The 16,550-nt window shown below is 39.4% G+C and overlaps 1 protein-coding gene across 1 annotated transcript in view; it reads right to left on the bottom strand.

Annotated features, from left to right (window-relative positions):
• rims2a (regulating synaptic membrane exocytosis 2a) overlaps positions 1 to 16,550 on the bottom strand; it is an 839,749-nt gene that overhangs the window by 534,283 nt on the left and 288,916 nt on the right. The window contains exons 7-8 of the mRNA XM_060824314.1: positions 4,196 to 4,404; positions 3,181 to 3,300 (exon numbers count right to left, since the gene is read on the bottom strand). Of these exons, the coding sequence (XP_060680297.1) occupies positions 3,181 to 3,300; positions 4,196 to 4,404 (329 nt within the window). The remainder of the gene's footprint in view (positions 1 to 3,180; positions 3,301 to 4,195; positions 4,405 to 16,550) is intronic.

The raw sequence follows: 16,550 nt of genomic DNA, 5'->3' as shown, positions 1-16,550 counted from the left end.
TCTGCCTATTCATATATCTGTGAAGATGCCTCTTAAATGCTGCTTTTATCTGCCTCTACTACCTCCACTGTTAATGCATTCCATGCATTTATCATCCTCTGTGTAAAACCCATGCCTCTCACATCTTCTTCAAATTTTCTGCATTTATCTTAAAAATTTGACTAATTAACATTTCTAACCAGGGAAAGACTCTGGCTAGCCATTCTATCCATGCTTTTCATAATTTTGCAAATTTCTATCAGGTTGCCCCTCAACCTTCAACATGCAAGTGAAAACAAACCAACTTTGTCCAATCTCTGCCTGGTTTGGACGGTATTAACTATGAGGAATGTCCTAGTAAACCACTTCTGTACCCTCTCCAAATCATTTTGATAATGTGCTGACCAGAACTGTATGCAATATTCCAAATGTGGCCTAACTAAAATGCTATACAGCATGACTTGCCAATTTTTATACTCTGTGCCTGACTTATGAAAACAAGCACGCCATGTACCTTCTTAACCACCTCATCCACTTGTATTGCCACTTTCAGGGAAGTATGGGCCTGCATGCCTAGATCCCTCTGTGTGCTACTAAAGATTTTGCCATTTACTGTATACTTCCGACCTGCAATAAATTTTCCAAACTGTATCACCTTGCTTTTGTCCAGATTAAACTCTATCTGCCATTTCTCCAGCCTATCCATATCCTGATGTCTCTGCCAAACTTTTTCACTGTCTGCCCGCAACTGCTGTGTCGCCTATACTCTTACTAATCAGACCATCAATGTTCTCCTTCAAACCTTACATGCATTGATCCCTGCAGAACACCACTGGTCACAGATCTCCAGTCAGGAAAACACCCTTCCAATGCTACTCTGTCTTCTATGTCTAAGCTAGTTTTGTATCCATCGTACCAGCTTATACAGATCCCATGTGATTTCAGCTTTTGTATCAGTATGCCATGAGATTCCTTGTCAAAGGCCTTGCTAAAGTCCACAGAGACAACATCTACCACTGCTCCCTCATCTATCATCTTTGTCACTTTCTACAAAAAAAATCAACCATATTTGTGCAACACAACCATCCCCATACAAATCCATGCTGCCTATTACTAACAGGTCCATATCTTCCTAAATATGAGTAAATCCTATCCTAAAAATCTTCTCCTATAATTTCCCTAACACTGACATTTTAATTGAATCTCATCTGTTACAAGAACAATATCATTAACTTGTGATTTTTTTTGCATCCAGTATCGATATGAAACACGATGCACGATTTGATGAAGCATTTTTAAAAATATATTTTTAATTAGGAACAAAAGTAATTGGCAATTATCATATTCCCTCGCATTTCAGTGTACAACTATACAATGGCACATACATCAGTGGTGATACATCAAGTCATACTTCCTGATGAAAGTGCCAAAGACAGCTCACACCTAAATTACATATTAAATGCCTCCATTAGAAATCTGACCAACCAGATAATGTAATGCTATTTCTAGAAAGGATGCATTGTATTTTGCTTGCTAGTCAATAAGACATATGAACAGAAAGAGGCCATTTACCCATGAGATTATGGCTAATCTGATAGTCTTCAATTTCACTTTCCTGCTTTTCCCTATCACACTTGGAAATCTGTCTATTTCATCCTTAGTATATACCTTTCAATTTTTAAGTTTTTTTTCCTGATGTAGTTGGTGTGGTAATACTACTTTACATTGGCCATTTAACGTGACAGTAAAAGTTTGATGTCTTGCCTAATAAGTGTCAACCTAATAAGCTGGAATCACATGGAGAGACCACATGACTAACCAGGAAGTACTGCAGCAAACTGCTCACAGATAGCTGCAGGATATAGAATCCCTATGTGTGGAAACAGGACATTCGACCCAACAAGTCCACACCAACTCTCCGAAGAGCATCCTGCTCACCTCACTACCCTATCCCCGTAACCCCGTACCCATGGCCTGGACACTATGAGTAATTTAGCATGGCCAATTTACCAAACTTGCACATCTTTGGACTGTGGGACGGAAACAGAGCACCCGGAGGAAACCCACACAGACAGTCGCCCTAGGCTGGAATTGAACCTAGGTCCCTGGTGCTGTGAGGCAGCAGTGCTAACCATTAAACCACCGTGTCACCCCTTGAAGTGACAGCATCATAGAATCCTTACAGTGTGGAAGCAGGCCATTGAGCCCATGGAGTCCACACCGACTTTCTGAAGAGTATACAAACTGACCCTTCCCCAAACCTATTCTTGTCATCCTGCATTTCCCATGGCTAATCCACCTGGCCTACACATCCCTGGATACAACCAACCTAACCTGCACATCTTTGGAAGGTGGGAGAAAACCCATACAGACCCAGGGAGAACATTCCAACTCTACACAGTCGCCTGAGGGTGGAATCAAACCTGGGTCCCTGGTGCTGAAGAGGCAGCAGTGCTAACCACTGAGCCAACATGCTGCCCATTTGGTAAAGACAGGAATGACACTGGTTCTTTGCCTCTTGAATGTACTGCTAGTATGTCAGCAGAATGGATGCTGCCAGGCTGAAGACAATGACAGGACTGGCCAAGGAAGACCTGATGAAGTACATTAATTAAGTCCTCAAGGACAGGACACCATCTGGACACCAGCCAAAGAGATTACAATAAACCAGAATCATTGGTAGGATCATGCTGAACCACATGGGATTGAAGGAAGCAAGTCTAAATAATTAAGGACATTTTAAAGTAAGAGAAGAGTCCATTTTATGTCCACAGAATGTATGAAAATTAAGCTTTCTACTGACAGTTCATGATAGAGTAATTACAAAATGTTTAAAACCATTTGTTTGCTCAATTAGGAGATATTAGACGAGCCCTTCAAAAAGGCAGAAACATGTCACTGCATTTTCAGTTGGACAACTATATGTTATGGAAGGGTGAAATGAAAGTAGACCTGAACTATTCATCAGTCAAATGACAACTGTGTATTTCAAATGTGATTCATCAGTTAAATACAACACAATGTATTCTTGAGTACACTGAACAGCAAGAAACATACATTTTTACGCACATCACTCACATATTCCTTAATTACGTGTTAGCTTCCAGGCTTTGCATAACACATTTGAAAAAATATATCATTTGATAGTCACAACAAAAACTATATCAAGAGTTATAGGTAATCACATTAATAAATTATTACCTTCAGACCCAACAGTGCTCCAGAATCTCTAGGCACAGTGCCATCTTTTAGTCGTTTATTTAACAATATTCGACCAATTAGTCGCTCTCCATCTTTGGATGGTTGCCAGGTCACTGGATGCTATGAGATCAAAGCAATAACAGATAGGTCTTTAATATGCAAATGTCTATGTGTGCCACAATATTTTTTTAACTAAGGTTCATTTTCCCCATGAGAAAGAAAGCACTGTAATTACACAAATATTTATGCTTTGACTTCCAATTATACAGCTCAATGGGATCATTTCTAATTTTAGGTTCACTTTAATAACCCGGAATAGGATATTTTCAACATGGCACTTTTTTGTCATTCTAAACATTTGTGTAACTACAGGAGGTCATTGCTTCAATTCATGCTCCATGCAAAGAAATAAGCAAACAAAAGCAAGACTACTCAGTAATACCACCCCCAAATCCCACTTCAGAGATCATGACCAACACCAGCTATCACGACCACCAAGTTTAAGCAAAAGCAAGTACCAAAGCAGACAGTGAATACAGTTCTATTACAACACCTACCAAAATGTCACCGCACCAAAATAAGTTCACATACATGACAGTGGAAGGGAAAAAAGAAAAACACAGTTCTGCGGCAAAACAGATCCAACTTTTCTTCTTAGCCTGATTTAAAAATATTGTTATCTTAAGGTGGACACTTTATGTGAATAGGTAATCAGCAAAATTGCTTTGGGAACTTCCAACAACATAGGTATCACTGAAGAACATCAACACAAATTTGTTTTCTAAAAATCTACCATGCAACTGTACAACTGAACATTCCTATGAAAAAGAATACATATTTGTTTTGCTGCTGGACAGCAAACATTAAAGCAAGCAACTTTGGATTTCATTCTTTTATCAGCACCTTTATAAAAGTGCAATTATCTTAAGAAAGACCCTGCCCTTTTACATTGAGTGACAGAGAGCAAACGAAGACCAAATGAGCAGGTAGAATGCAGGCCATACAGACTCAGTACCTTCTCGCTATGGCTATGTTCCTCGTTTAGTGTTGTGCTACTGCACGTATCTACCCCAGAGTCTTTAATCTGAGGCTCAGACCATTCCAAGTCCTCTTCCAATGAGTGGCCGCCAAATCGCACCATTTTCTTTTGCCTCTCAGACAAGGTGTTAGAGTCCGACAATACTGCCTGCTCACTAGTTTTTCTTTTTCCCCTTTGACTGTTCCCTACAGGCGTGGGATAAAAAAAAAGAAAAGAAACATGCAAAGGCATAAATAAAACAAAGGAAAGTGAAATGAAAAGAAAACTGAAAGTTAAGGCTCCACATGTCTCACCAAAGACATTGGGGATGCCTCACTGCTATGCCAAGACGCATGGTCCAGCCAGTAGTAATCCACGTCCCCTGTGAGAATCAAACACATAAGGAAGTGCAAAGGAAGAAGGTACACGGAGGACAGAAGTGGAAATTACAGATAACTGTATTCAATAGCATGGAGGTAGAAATTTGTATACATCAAAAAATATTGTTGCTTGTCAGAATTTAACTTCAGAAAACAGGTTCAGTTATCAAATCTCATAGTACCGCATTCTAATCTTTTAATTGAATTTAGGTTAAACTTTCTTGACTGTTTTCATTACAAGGGACATCAAATAACAGCAGTCAAGTTGGCAAGATAGCAACTTGCTTCCAAAGTTTGCATCATTCCAGCCAGAGTCAATGAATTTCACATTTTAAATTTTTACATTTCATTGAGTTTTCAAATTTTACTTTCCCCAATGTTTATAATTAGGTCATAAAATAGTATCCTTGGCTACAAACATTATATACTTCTGACTTTTGTGGTATCTAATGTTAACAGTGGCGAAAAAAGCTTTTCCCAAGTTTGAGAATTAACAGTTTCGGAAAAGGGCACCAATAGTAATCATAAGATAATGCAATTCACAGATGGAAACGCTGAATAGAGGCATAATTGCAAAACCGCTTTATGTAAAATTACCCTATTAAAGTTAAGAAACATGTTAGAAAAAAAACAAGTTAATAGACATTTTCACAAAATTCATGAAAAAAGGACAGCGAGCAAGAAAGAAAAAGGTCAATGAACAAAAGATCAATTTGGGCATTTATAGAAACAAACTAGCTGAAAAGACTGTATTCTCCTTACACATTAACAAAGACTTGTTTGCCAAAAGAAGCCAAAATTTAACTATGATCAATTCTTCTGGAATATAGCCCACTAATATTCAGTTTGCTTCAGAATCTCCTCCGACAGGTGTGTAGAATGTATAAAACATATACATATTCAGAAGTACCCAGTTGTTCTTCCATCTGTCCTACAAATATCATTGGATTCACTTGAAAACATGAAATTGGGTCCTAGACTTTAAATATTGTTATAGGTAGCCAAAATACAAAAATAACTTGAAAGTTAAATTTCCAATTCAAATAAGTTCAAAGTAATGGAAAAGTTGTAAAATTAGATAATTTGCAGTTTCAGCTCAGTTTCCCTTCAAAAAGAAATTGTCCCTGCTCATGTTGCCTGCAAGAAGTGCACCCAACTCCAGCTCCTCACATACTGCACTAGGGAACTGGAGTTGGAACTGGATGAACTGCGATCTTCATTAGGCTTAGAAGCTGATACAGGGAGTTATATGGAGGCCATTACACCTAAATTACAAGATAAAGGTACCTAGTTGACCGTCAGGAGAGCGAATGGGAATAGGCAGACAGTACAGATCCCCCTCAACAATAGTAAATATACCACTATATATACTGTTGGGGAGTGTGACCAACCAGAGCAAAGCCTCAGTGGCCAGTATCTGGCTCTGTGGATCAGAAGAGAAGGGGGGAGAATAGGAGCTTCACTGATGAGAGGAACAGACAGCTGATTCAGTGGTCACGATTGAGACTCGCATCGGTATGTTGCCTCACGGGTGCCAGGGTCAGGGATATCTCGGATCACATCTACAGGATTCTTAAAGGGGGGGAGCAGCCTGAAGTTGTAATACACATTAGTACTAATGACACAGCTGGGAAAAGGGATGAGGATCTGAAATGAGAATAGTGGGAGCTAGGTTGGAAGCTAAAAGACCGACAGGCAGTGTAGTAGTATCAGCACCATGGACTAGTGAAGGTAGGAACAGAGAACAAGTGCAGATGAACACATGACTGCAGGGGTACCTTAGGAGAGAGGGCTTCAGATATGTGGATCATTGAGATATATTCTGGGGAAGGTGGAACCTGTACAAGAAGGACGGGTTGCATCTGAAATGGAGCGGCACCAATATCATGAACAGGATGTTTGCTATAGCTCTTCAGGAGGGTTTAATGAGTTTGACAAGGGGGTGGGAACCAGAGCTACAGATCAGAGGATGAAGTAGGCAGTGAACAGCCGATACAATGTGCAGAGAGTCTGAGAGGAGGGATAGAGAGTTGATAGGGCAAAGCTGCAGTCAGTGTGATGGGTTGAATTATGTCTATTTTAACGCAAATGTATCAGGAAAAAGGGTGATAACCGTAGAGCATTGATCAGTACTTGGAACTATGGGGACTTGGATATCACAAGGGCAGGAATGGATTTTGAATGCTCCAGGGTTTAGTTGTTTCAGTAGGAATAAGGAGGGAAGTAAAAGGTTGGGGAGTGGCATTACTAATCTTGGATATTATCACAGCTGCAGAAAGGGACGTGGTTGAGGAGGGTTTGTCTTCAGAGTCAGTATGAGTGGAAGTCAGAAACAGGAAAAGAGCAGTCACTTTAGTGGGAGTTTTCTACAGACACCCCAATAGCAACACAGATGCAGAGCAGGTTGGGAGGCAGATTTTGGAAAGGTGCAGAAGTAAGGGTTGTTGTCATGGGTTTCCTAATACTGGTTCAAGTAGCTTGAATGGAGCAGTTTTAACTTTCCTAATATTAGTTAAAATAGCTTGAATGGAGCAGTTTTTGTCATTTGTGTCCCAGAAGGATTCCTGAATCAATATGTAGATGGGCTGACTAGAGGGGCAGTCATATTGGATTTGATGCTTGACAATGAACCAGGCCAGGCGTCAGATCTCTCTGTGGTACAGCATTTCAGTGAGAGTGATCACAACTCCCTGACCTTTACTATAGTCATGAAGAGGAAAAGGAGCAGACAGTATAGGAAAGTATTTAATCGGGAGAGGGGGAATTACAATGCTATTAGGCAGGAACTGGGGCACCTAAATTGGGAACAGGTGTTCTCCGCGAAATGCACAACAGAAATGTAGAGCTTGTTCAGGGAGCTGTTGCAGATAGGGCTAGATAGGTTTGTCCCACTAAGGCAAAGAAGGGATGGTAGGATGAAGGAACGTTGGGTGACAAGGGATATGGAACACCTATTCAAGATGAAAAATTAAGCCTACTTAATGTTGAGGAGGTAAGGATCATACAGGATTCTAGAGGGTTACAAAGTAGCCAGGAAGGAACTGAAGAATAGACTTATGATAGCTAGAAGGGGACATGAAAAAGCTTTAGTGGGTAGGATTAAGGAAAGCATTCTATACTTATGTGAGGAACAAGTGATTATCCAGAGAGAGAGGGTAGGGCCGATCAGGGACAATGAAGAGAACTTGTGTCTGGAGTCAGAGGAGGTAGGAGAGGTCCTTAATAAATATTTTGCTGCAGTATTCACTACTGAGAGGGATGTTGACGTTTGTGAACACAGTGTGAAACTGGCTGATATGCTCAAACATGTTGATGTTCAGGAAGAGGATATGCTGAAAATTTTGAAAAACATAAGGATAGTTAAGTCCCCTGAGCCTTAGGGATATCCTAAGGTTACTACAGGTAGGAAGATAGGAGATTGCTGTGCCTTTGGCGATAATCTTTGCACCGTCACTGTCCATTTGAGGAGTGCCCGATGATTGGAGGGTGGCAAATGTCATTCCTTTGTTCAAGGAAAGGAATAGGGAATAGCAATGATCCTGGGAATTATGGACGAGTCAGTTTTAAGTTGGTGGTAGGCAGAATATCGGAGAGGATTGGAAGAGACAGGATTTACGAATACAGGTAGACAACCCTTTATCCAAAAGCCCTGAATTCCGAAGGTTTTTCGTGAAGTTTTTTTCTCATTAACAAGGTTATTTGGCATGCAAATAGCTCCACACCCACTCAATGCATGTCACTCAGATGCGACATGAAGGGTGCGTGCCCCAGCACTGGGAGGCCTCAATTCTGTTTCAGGGCCCGTTTTACTCACAGTGAGACTGCTGTTAGGTAAGATTTTTTAAATTTCACCATCAAACTGTCACTTATTCTGAAATTCAGAAAATTCTGAATTCCGAAATCCAGCTGGTCCCAAGCATTTCGGATAAAGGATTGTGCACCTGTACTTGGAAAACCATAGTTTAATTAGAGGTAGTCAGCATAGCTTTGTGAGGGTAGATCATGCGTCACAAGCTTTACTGAATTCTTTGAGGATTTGATAAAACACATTGATGAATGTAGAACAGTGGATGTGGTGTATATGGATTTTAGAAAGGCATTTGATAAGGTTCCCCATGGTAAGCTCATTCAGAAAGTAAGGAGGCATGGAATATAGGAAATTTGGCTGTCTGGATACAGAATTGGCTGGTCCATCGAAGACAGACGGTGGTAGTAGGTGGACAGTATTCAACCTGGAGCTCGGTGACCAGTGGTGTTCTGCAGGGATCTGTTCTAGGACTGCTGCTCTTTGTGATTTTTATGAATGACTTGGATGAGGAAGTGGAAGGGTGTGTTCGTAAGTTGCTGATGACCTGAAGGTTGGTGGAGTGGTGGATGATGTGGAGGGCTGTTGTAGGTTGCAACAGGACATTGACAGGATGCAGAACTGGGCTGAGAAGTGTCAGATGGAGTTCAACCTGGACAAAGGTGTGAAGTCATTCATTTGGGAAGGTTGAATTTGAATACAGAATAAAGGATTAAAGGCAGGATTCTTGGCAGTCTGGAGAAACAGAGGGATCTTGGGATCGAGGTCCATAGATCGCTCAAAGTTGCCACCCAAGCTGACAGGGTTTTTAAGAAGGCATATGGTGTGTTGTCTTTCATTAGCAGGGGATTGGGTCTGAGAGCCGCGAGGTTATGCTGCATTTCCATAAAATCCTGGTTAGACCATACTTGGAATACCGTGGTCAGTTCTGGTCACCTCATTGTCAAAAGGGTGTGGAATCTTCAGAAAGGGTGCAGAGGAGTTTTATCAGGACGCTGCCTGCAAGGTTGAAGGAGCTAGGGCTTTTCTCACTAGAGCGAAGAAGGTTGAGAGATGGCTTGATAGAGGTGTACAAGATGATGAAAGGCATAGATAGAGTGGATAGCCAGAGACTTTTTCCCAGGGCGGAAATGGCTATCATGAGGAGGCTTAATTTTAAAGTGACTGGAGGAATGTTTAGGGGCGATGTCAGAGGCCCATTTTTCACACACAGAGTGATATGTGCATAGAATACACTGCCAGCGGTGATAGTATAATCAGATACATTCGGGACATTTAAGCGACTCTTGAATAGGCACATGGATGATAGTAAAATGAAGGATATGTAGATTAGTTTGATCTTAGAGTAGGACAAAAGGTTGGCACAACATCGAGGGCCTGTAATGTGCTATACTGTTCTATGTTATGACCTCATGGTCAGACAAAAAAGCGGCAAGGCTTGTACTTCAGCAGATACCTGACAGCATGTTGCTCTCTATCTGATATTCGATTCTGAATATTGACATGGGAGTGTTCCTCTGGGGAGTGCATCAGATCCAAGAACACATCATCATGGATGGCTCAGCTTTAAAGGCAGGGTGAACAAAGTTCAAGAGAATATCTGTTACAGGAGATCGAGGAGTAGACAGGTATTTCGATGATAGCAAACATGATTGCAGGATATCATCTTCCCCCTATGGTATCAGAGTCAAGGTTATTGCTGGATAACTTCGAAACATTCTGGAGGAGGCAGGTGAAATGGCCCATAAGAGTATCAATAACACAGGTAGAGAGTGTGTACAGGAGGGAGATCTTTAGATACTTGGAACATTGGGATCACACTGGGAAAGAGGTGGGGTTCTGGTCTGACAAGTTGCACCTCAATAAAAACGTCAAAGCAGAAAAACTTTCAAATGGTAAAATTGGCTGATTAATTTTATATACTTCAAAACAGATGATTAGTAAATTCATCGCCAAGTATTTTCCAGGGAGAAGGGGAGGGCAGGTGTGCGAGGGGATGAAAGCAATTTATTTGTTTGTGGCAATTGGGCAGAATTAACATTAGCTAGGCATGAGGATAGTAAGATGAGTACACATTAGAAGGAAGAAAAGCAGAGCAGGAAAAGGTGGCCAAAAAAAACAGTAAGAGAGTATGAAAGGCAGCAAAAACAAAGTTAAAAATAATCAAAAAGAGTCAGTTTAAGCTTAACAATATATATCTAAATGCAAGGAGTATGGTGAAAACTAATATTTTAACTCTCTCTGTAATATAGGTACGAGAAGGGCATGAATGCCAGCCTGACATTCTGGGTTACAAGGTATTCAGACAAGATAGCAAGGGGACAAAAAAAGTACAGTTACAACATTGATTAAAGAAACAATGACAGACTTGCATAAAGGTGTTATGATAGAAGGTCATGAAATGCAGCTATTTGGTTTGAACTAAAGTGCAAAGCAAAGGCAATCACACTGCTGAAGCATATTGCATTCCAAGTTATCAAAGGGGAGATTGAAGGGCACATTTGTATATAAATTTCTGAAAAATGCAAAAGCAGTAAGGAAATAATAATGGGGGATTTCAATTACCTTAATATTAAATAAAACAACAATGGAAAAAGTTTCAATAGGAGAGTACTTTAATGAAGTGACCATAATTCAATTATTACAGTAAGAAATTTTAGTGTACTCATCAGGACAAATTTCAGGAATACTAATTCAAAGAGGAAAACCAACATTTATACTGCATGAGAGGAACTTGCTGATTGATTGACAATGGATTCTGATTAGTAGAGAGATTTTCGTGGACATTGTATCAATTAATGATGACTGATAGTTAACTACCAGTCTAATAAGTAAAGTACATTTGATATTGTTGTGAAAAAGGTAAATCAGAAATATATGTTGTGAATTTGGGTAAGGCAAATTTTGCCAACCTGAAAAACAGTACCAACTGTGAACACTTCAACATAAACTAATCTCAGAGCACTGAAAGGCATTCAAGTGGTTCATGGTACACAAGTTATTATAATGAGAAAGAATGCTACAGCCAATCTGTAGCTCATTAATGAACAGATGCATGATGGGTAAGATAGGCGTAAAAGAGAAACTTACATGAAACATTAGTACAATGGAAAACCTGGAAATGTGCAAAAAAACACACAGCACAGAGATGGCATTAAGAGGGAAATTATGAAAGCATGAAATATACAGACAAATAAGATTTGAGACTGTCTCAAGATGTATAAAGAACAAGAGGGTGTAACGAAGGAAACAGCAGATTAAGGCTCGCAAGGTAATATGTGGAAGGAACCTGCATTAGAAATGACTTTAATTAAAAGTAATTCCCCATTCTTCCAATCTAGGTGACTAGTTAGTATTAAATGTATGTTTTTCAAGGTTTAGAGTTCAAACCTATTAGATTGATATCTCAATTTCAGTTTGCAAAGAAACATTCTCTTATTTCACTTGCACTGCGTCTTGTAATTTCTGGGACCGTAGATCAATTCAGTACTGTGTGGAGAAGAATTTTTTTCTTGTGAAAATCAAATTCCCAGCTTTTGTACTCATGTTTGGGCAATCCTTCTCATTGGTCCTACTTGCGCATTAAGCACAATTCAAGCCCAAGCTTGACTGTCAGAAACTAAAAGTCTGATATTTCTAATTTGTGAGCTATCATTTAAAAACTGCCCAACATTTCAGGTCCAAGCTGGAAATAATTAAGCAAATTGAACTACATTGGAAAATATCAAATAGATCCAAATTAATTTATTAAAAAGTCGATGTAATTCAATAAGAAGTATATTATCCCTGAAAAATATAAGTTAAACATTCCTGAAAATAGGTTTTCTGCAAGCAACCTTAACTAGAAATTAAAAACAGACTTTAGATTAGATCTAGTTTAAAATACTTACAGTGTGGAAACAGGCCCTTTCAGCTCAACAAGTCCATATCGACCCGCCAAAGCACAACCCACCCAGACCCATTCCCTTACATTTACCCCTTCACCTAACACTACAGGCAATTTAACATGGCCAACTTGTTGTAAAGAAAATACAAATAGATTAAACACTTCTTTTCTGGGTAATAACGGAGGCCAAAAACAAAATAACATCTTTACTACAACCTGTATCCAATATTTAATGTGATACAATAGCCTCCATAAACACACTCATAAGGCTTTTCTTCCAATTGTCTTGAAATTGTTAATTTTCTTCAGATTGTTTCCATCACATCTTGATATCACAATAATAATACAACCAACAGTGGTAATGGAGATTAACTTGTACCTATTCCTCTCACATGTCAGACAAACAATATAGACCATATGGGTAAATAGATCTTACCTTCATATCCAACATGTCCAATCATGTATTTCTCTCTCACTTGAAATTAGATGCATTTCCAAGAATATTCAATTATCTTTGTATACATGAACTAATTTAAAATTCCAATGTTTCACATTGTTTGCAAATGCTGCTCACATAGTACAAAAGGCAAAGTTTAACCAAACCCAAAATATCAGTTCGATTGAAACCCCTCTTCAAGTAATTTATATATTTGATAGGTTCAACAAAAACAACTCCATTTTAAATATCATAAAACATGTGAATTTGTAATTATAGTTGAAGCTGCACTTTCTGTGCTATATTGAAGGGGTAGAACTTCATGAATAAACACTGCATCCTTGAAAACTAACATAATACAGTGCTGCACAGGATCAGATGTATGTCATTAAGCTCCTCAAACCTGTTCTGCCACTTTGTGAGATTATAGCTGACCTTTGGCTTATTCTAATTGCACATCATACATTTGCCCCATATCCATTAATGCTTTTGGTTAACTGCATGAAACGTGGGTCAATGAAATACAATTGCATGACCAATTGAGAGGTCTCCGTTACTGAGCCACGATACGCTAGTGCTTCTTCATTCACATTTGTTCATCCAATTGATCTTTTGCACTTTTTGAAGGTGATATCCAGGAGAGGCATGAAAATGCACAATGATGAGGGCAAGTGGCAATGATCAATGGACACATGGGAATTTGAATAAGTAGTGAGAAAGGATGGGTGTGTTCATGAGATAAATAGCTATGAGCAGTACTGTGATACAATAGGCTTTATGAGGTAGAATGAGAGAGCTGGGAGGATACTCCTTTTTCCTTATATTAAAGCACTGGATGTAGGTTTGCTGGCTGAGCTGGAAGGTTCATTTTCAGATGTTTCATCACCATACTAGGTAACATCTTCAGTGAACTGCTGGATGAAGCACTGGTGGTGTAGCCTGCTTTCTACTTATATGTAACTGGATCCAGGTAGAATACTCTGACTACAAACTTCCTGAGTCTTGTTTGTCTATGGCTTCATGGTGGCAGCAGCAGGTTTCTTCTTGCACTGCTAGGGATAGAATTCTCTCTCTCTGACTCTCTCATTAAATTGGTATACATCCATCGGGTGTCCTTAATCTATTATCACACTTACTCCTCTCCTGCTCCCAACTCCAAACTTGTCCAAATTCTATTTTGTATAGGAGCTATAAATCTCAGAGTTGAGGTAATGCTGTTCAGATTCTCATTAAACCCACCATGTGCTATCATTGCCCAAGTCAGAAGTAAAATGAGTTTTGAGCTAGCTGCATTAAAATGAGATACATCAAATGGCTAATAGAATGTTAGCCTTTAAGAGTGGAGAGTTGGAATAGAAAGGCAAAGAAATTTGCTCACTGCACTTTCTTTTTTTCTCAACTGTAAACTCTAATCTTAAACCCATTCCTCATCTCAGCATCCTTCACCTCCAGCACTAATTGCATTGAGGTCATAGACATTAGATCGAAGGCGCATGATTTGTTGCCTTGGTACTTGCTCTCAAAGAACATAGCTTACCAGGAGAAATGTCTTCTACTGTTTCCTTTACTCTGGCCCTGAAATAGCATCATTCTATTGCTTCTCTCCTTCCGAACCTAAAGTCCTCTTAAAGCATATCTCATCCATGAGACTCACGCGCCACTTGCATTAGCCTATTTTCCCTGAACTACTGACTACCCAATTTCCCCTCCTGACTCCACATTAGATCCTATTACCAATGGTGTTCTCTCCTGCAGCTGCAGTCCCTCCATGCTTAAAATCTGCCCATCATGCCTGTCAGCCCAAGGATGCGCCCGTTGCTATGCAGCAGCTTTTTGTCTGTGATGGAGAAGGTTTAGTTTCCTTTGGAATAAATTTTGCAGCTGCATAGTATTCTGTGAAAACTATATAAATTATTAAATTAAAAATCACACAACACCAGGTTATAGTCCAACAGTTTTAACTGGAAGCACTAGCTTTCAGAGAATTGCTCCTTAATCAGGTGGTTATGGAGTATAAGATTGTAAGACACAGAATTTATAGCAAAAGCTTACATTGTGATGTAACTGGAATTAGATATTGAAAAAGACTTGGATTGTTTGTTAAATCTCTCATCTTTTTGAATGACCATGTTGGTTTTAGTTCTTTCATATGTAAATTGCAAAACTTTTTTAAAAGTTATATTTTCAAGTGAACTTTAACAATTGGTGTCCTATTGGCCACAGTGGTCAGACTGATTCTAATCTTAAAAAAATGGATTTACAAATCTTACATGGATCATGCAATTTTTGACCAAAGCAAGGCTTAACAAATAATCCAGGTCTTTTAGATGAGAGACTAATAGATGAGAGAGTTAACAAACAATCTAGGTCTTTTTCAATATCCAATTTCAGTTACATCACCAAAAGAGAAAATGCTGGAAAATCTCAGCAGGTCTGGCAGCATTTGTAAGGAGAGAAAAGAGCTGACATTTAGTTAGACTCGAAACGTCAGCTCTTTTCTCTCCTTACAGATGCTGCCAGACCTGCTGAGATTTTCCAGCATTTTCTCTTTTGGTTTCAGATTCCAGCATCTGCAGAAATTTGCTTTTATTCAGTTACATCACACTGGAAACTGTTGCTATAAATTCTGTGCCTTACAATCTGATACTCCACAACCACCTGATGAAGTAGCACTCCGAAAGCTAGTGCTTCCAATTAAACCTGTTGGACTATAACCTGGTGTAGTGTGATTTTTAACTTTGTACACCCCAATCCAACACTGGCATCTTCAAATCATATCAATTATTGGCCTGCATATATTCATATACTTTTATTTCCTCTAATTTTATTTTATGGATGCTCAGCAAAATAAAACATTTCAGGTAACACCAATGACTCAAAAACAGATCATTTCTGTTACAATATTGTAACACCATGACTAGAGAAGGCCATTCAGCCTCATCAGTTGAATGTTCAATTAGAAGATGATTGATTTGTCTCTTAATTGCATCTACCCAACAAGGTATCACATTGTTTCATACCTATGCCTAAGAAAAACCTGCCAAACTCAGTTAGAGTCATAGAGCCCTAGAGCATGAAGACAGGCCCTTTGGCCCAAACTGGTCCATGCCAAATAAAATGTCCATCCACGCTAACCCCCATTCTAATCCTTTCCTAATCATGTATTTGTCCAAATGCCTTTTAAAATGTTGATGTACCCACTTCAACCACTTCCACTGGCAGCTCATTCCATACGTGTATCACCCTCAGTGCAAAAAAGTTGCCCCTCAGGTTCTCTTTTATTCCTTCCCTTCTAGCTTTAAACTGGTGCCCTCTCGTCCTCAATTCGCCAACCTTGGGTAAAAGACTGAGTACATTCACTCTATCTATGCTTCTCATGATCTTATAAAGGTCCCCCCTCAGTCTCCTACGTTCTAAAGAAAGACTACACTAAAATGCGAATGCATTACTTACAGATACCAACACTTATCAACAAATGATGATAGACCTGACCCCACAACTAGAGAACCAAATCATAGTCCTACTCAAAAAAACTTCAGAGAAATAAATAAGACTGACTCCCAAAAAATGAAACCAGACGGATCCAGCACACCACGCTTCTACAGATTACCCAAAATTCACAAACCAGCAGCCCCCCTCAGACCCATAGTCTCGCAACCTGGAACACCAACTTACCGATTGGCCAAGGAGCTACAGCAAGTACTAAAACACTTAGTAGGAGACTCACACCACTTCATCCATTCCACCCAAAGCATTCCTGAAGACCATCAAAGACACTAAGATAGAAGAGGGTGAAATAATGATCTCCTTTGATGTAACAGCCCTGTTTACATCAATCAACATTA

The sequence above is a fragment of the Hemiscyllium ocellatum genome, chromosome 4 (assembly GCF_020745735.1).
Source record: "Hemiscyllium ocellatum isolate sHemOce1 chromosome 4, sHemOce1.pat.X.cur, whole genome shotgun sequence".
In the NCBI taxonomy this organism is placed as follows: Eukaryota; Metazoa; Chordata; class Chondrichthyes; order Orectolobiformes; family Hemiscylliidae; genus Hemiscyllium; species Hemiscyllium ocellatum.
The sequence above is the reverse complement of the archived record's forward strand: the minus strand, read 5'-3'. Positions and strand labels throughout refer to the sequence as shown.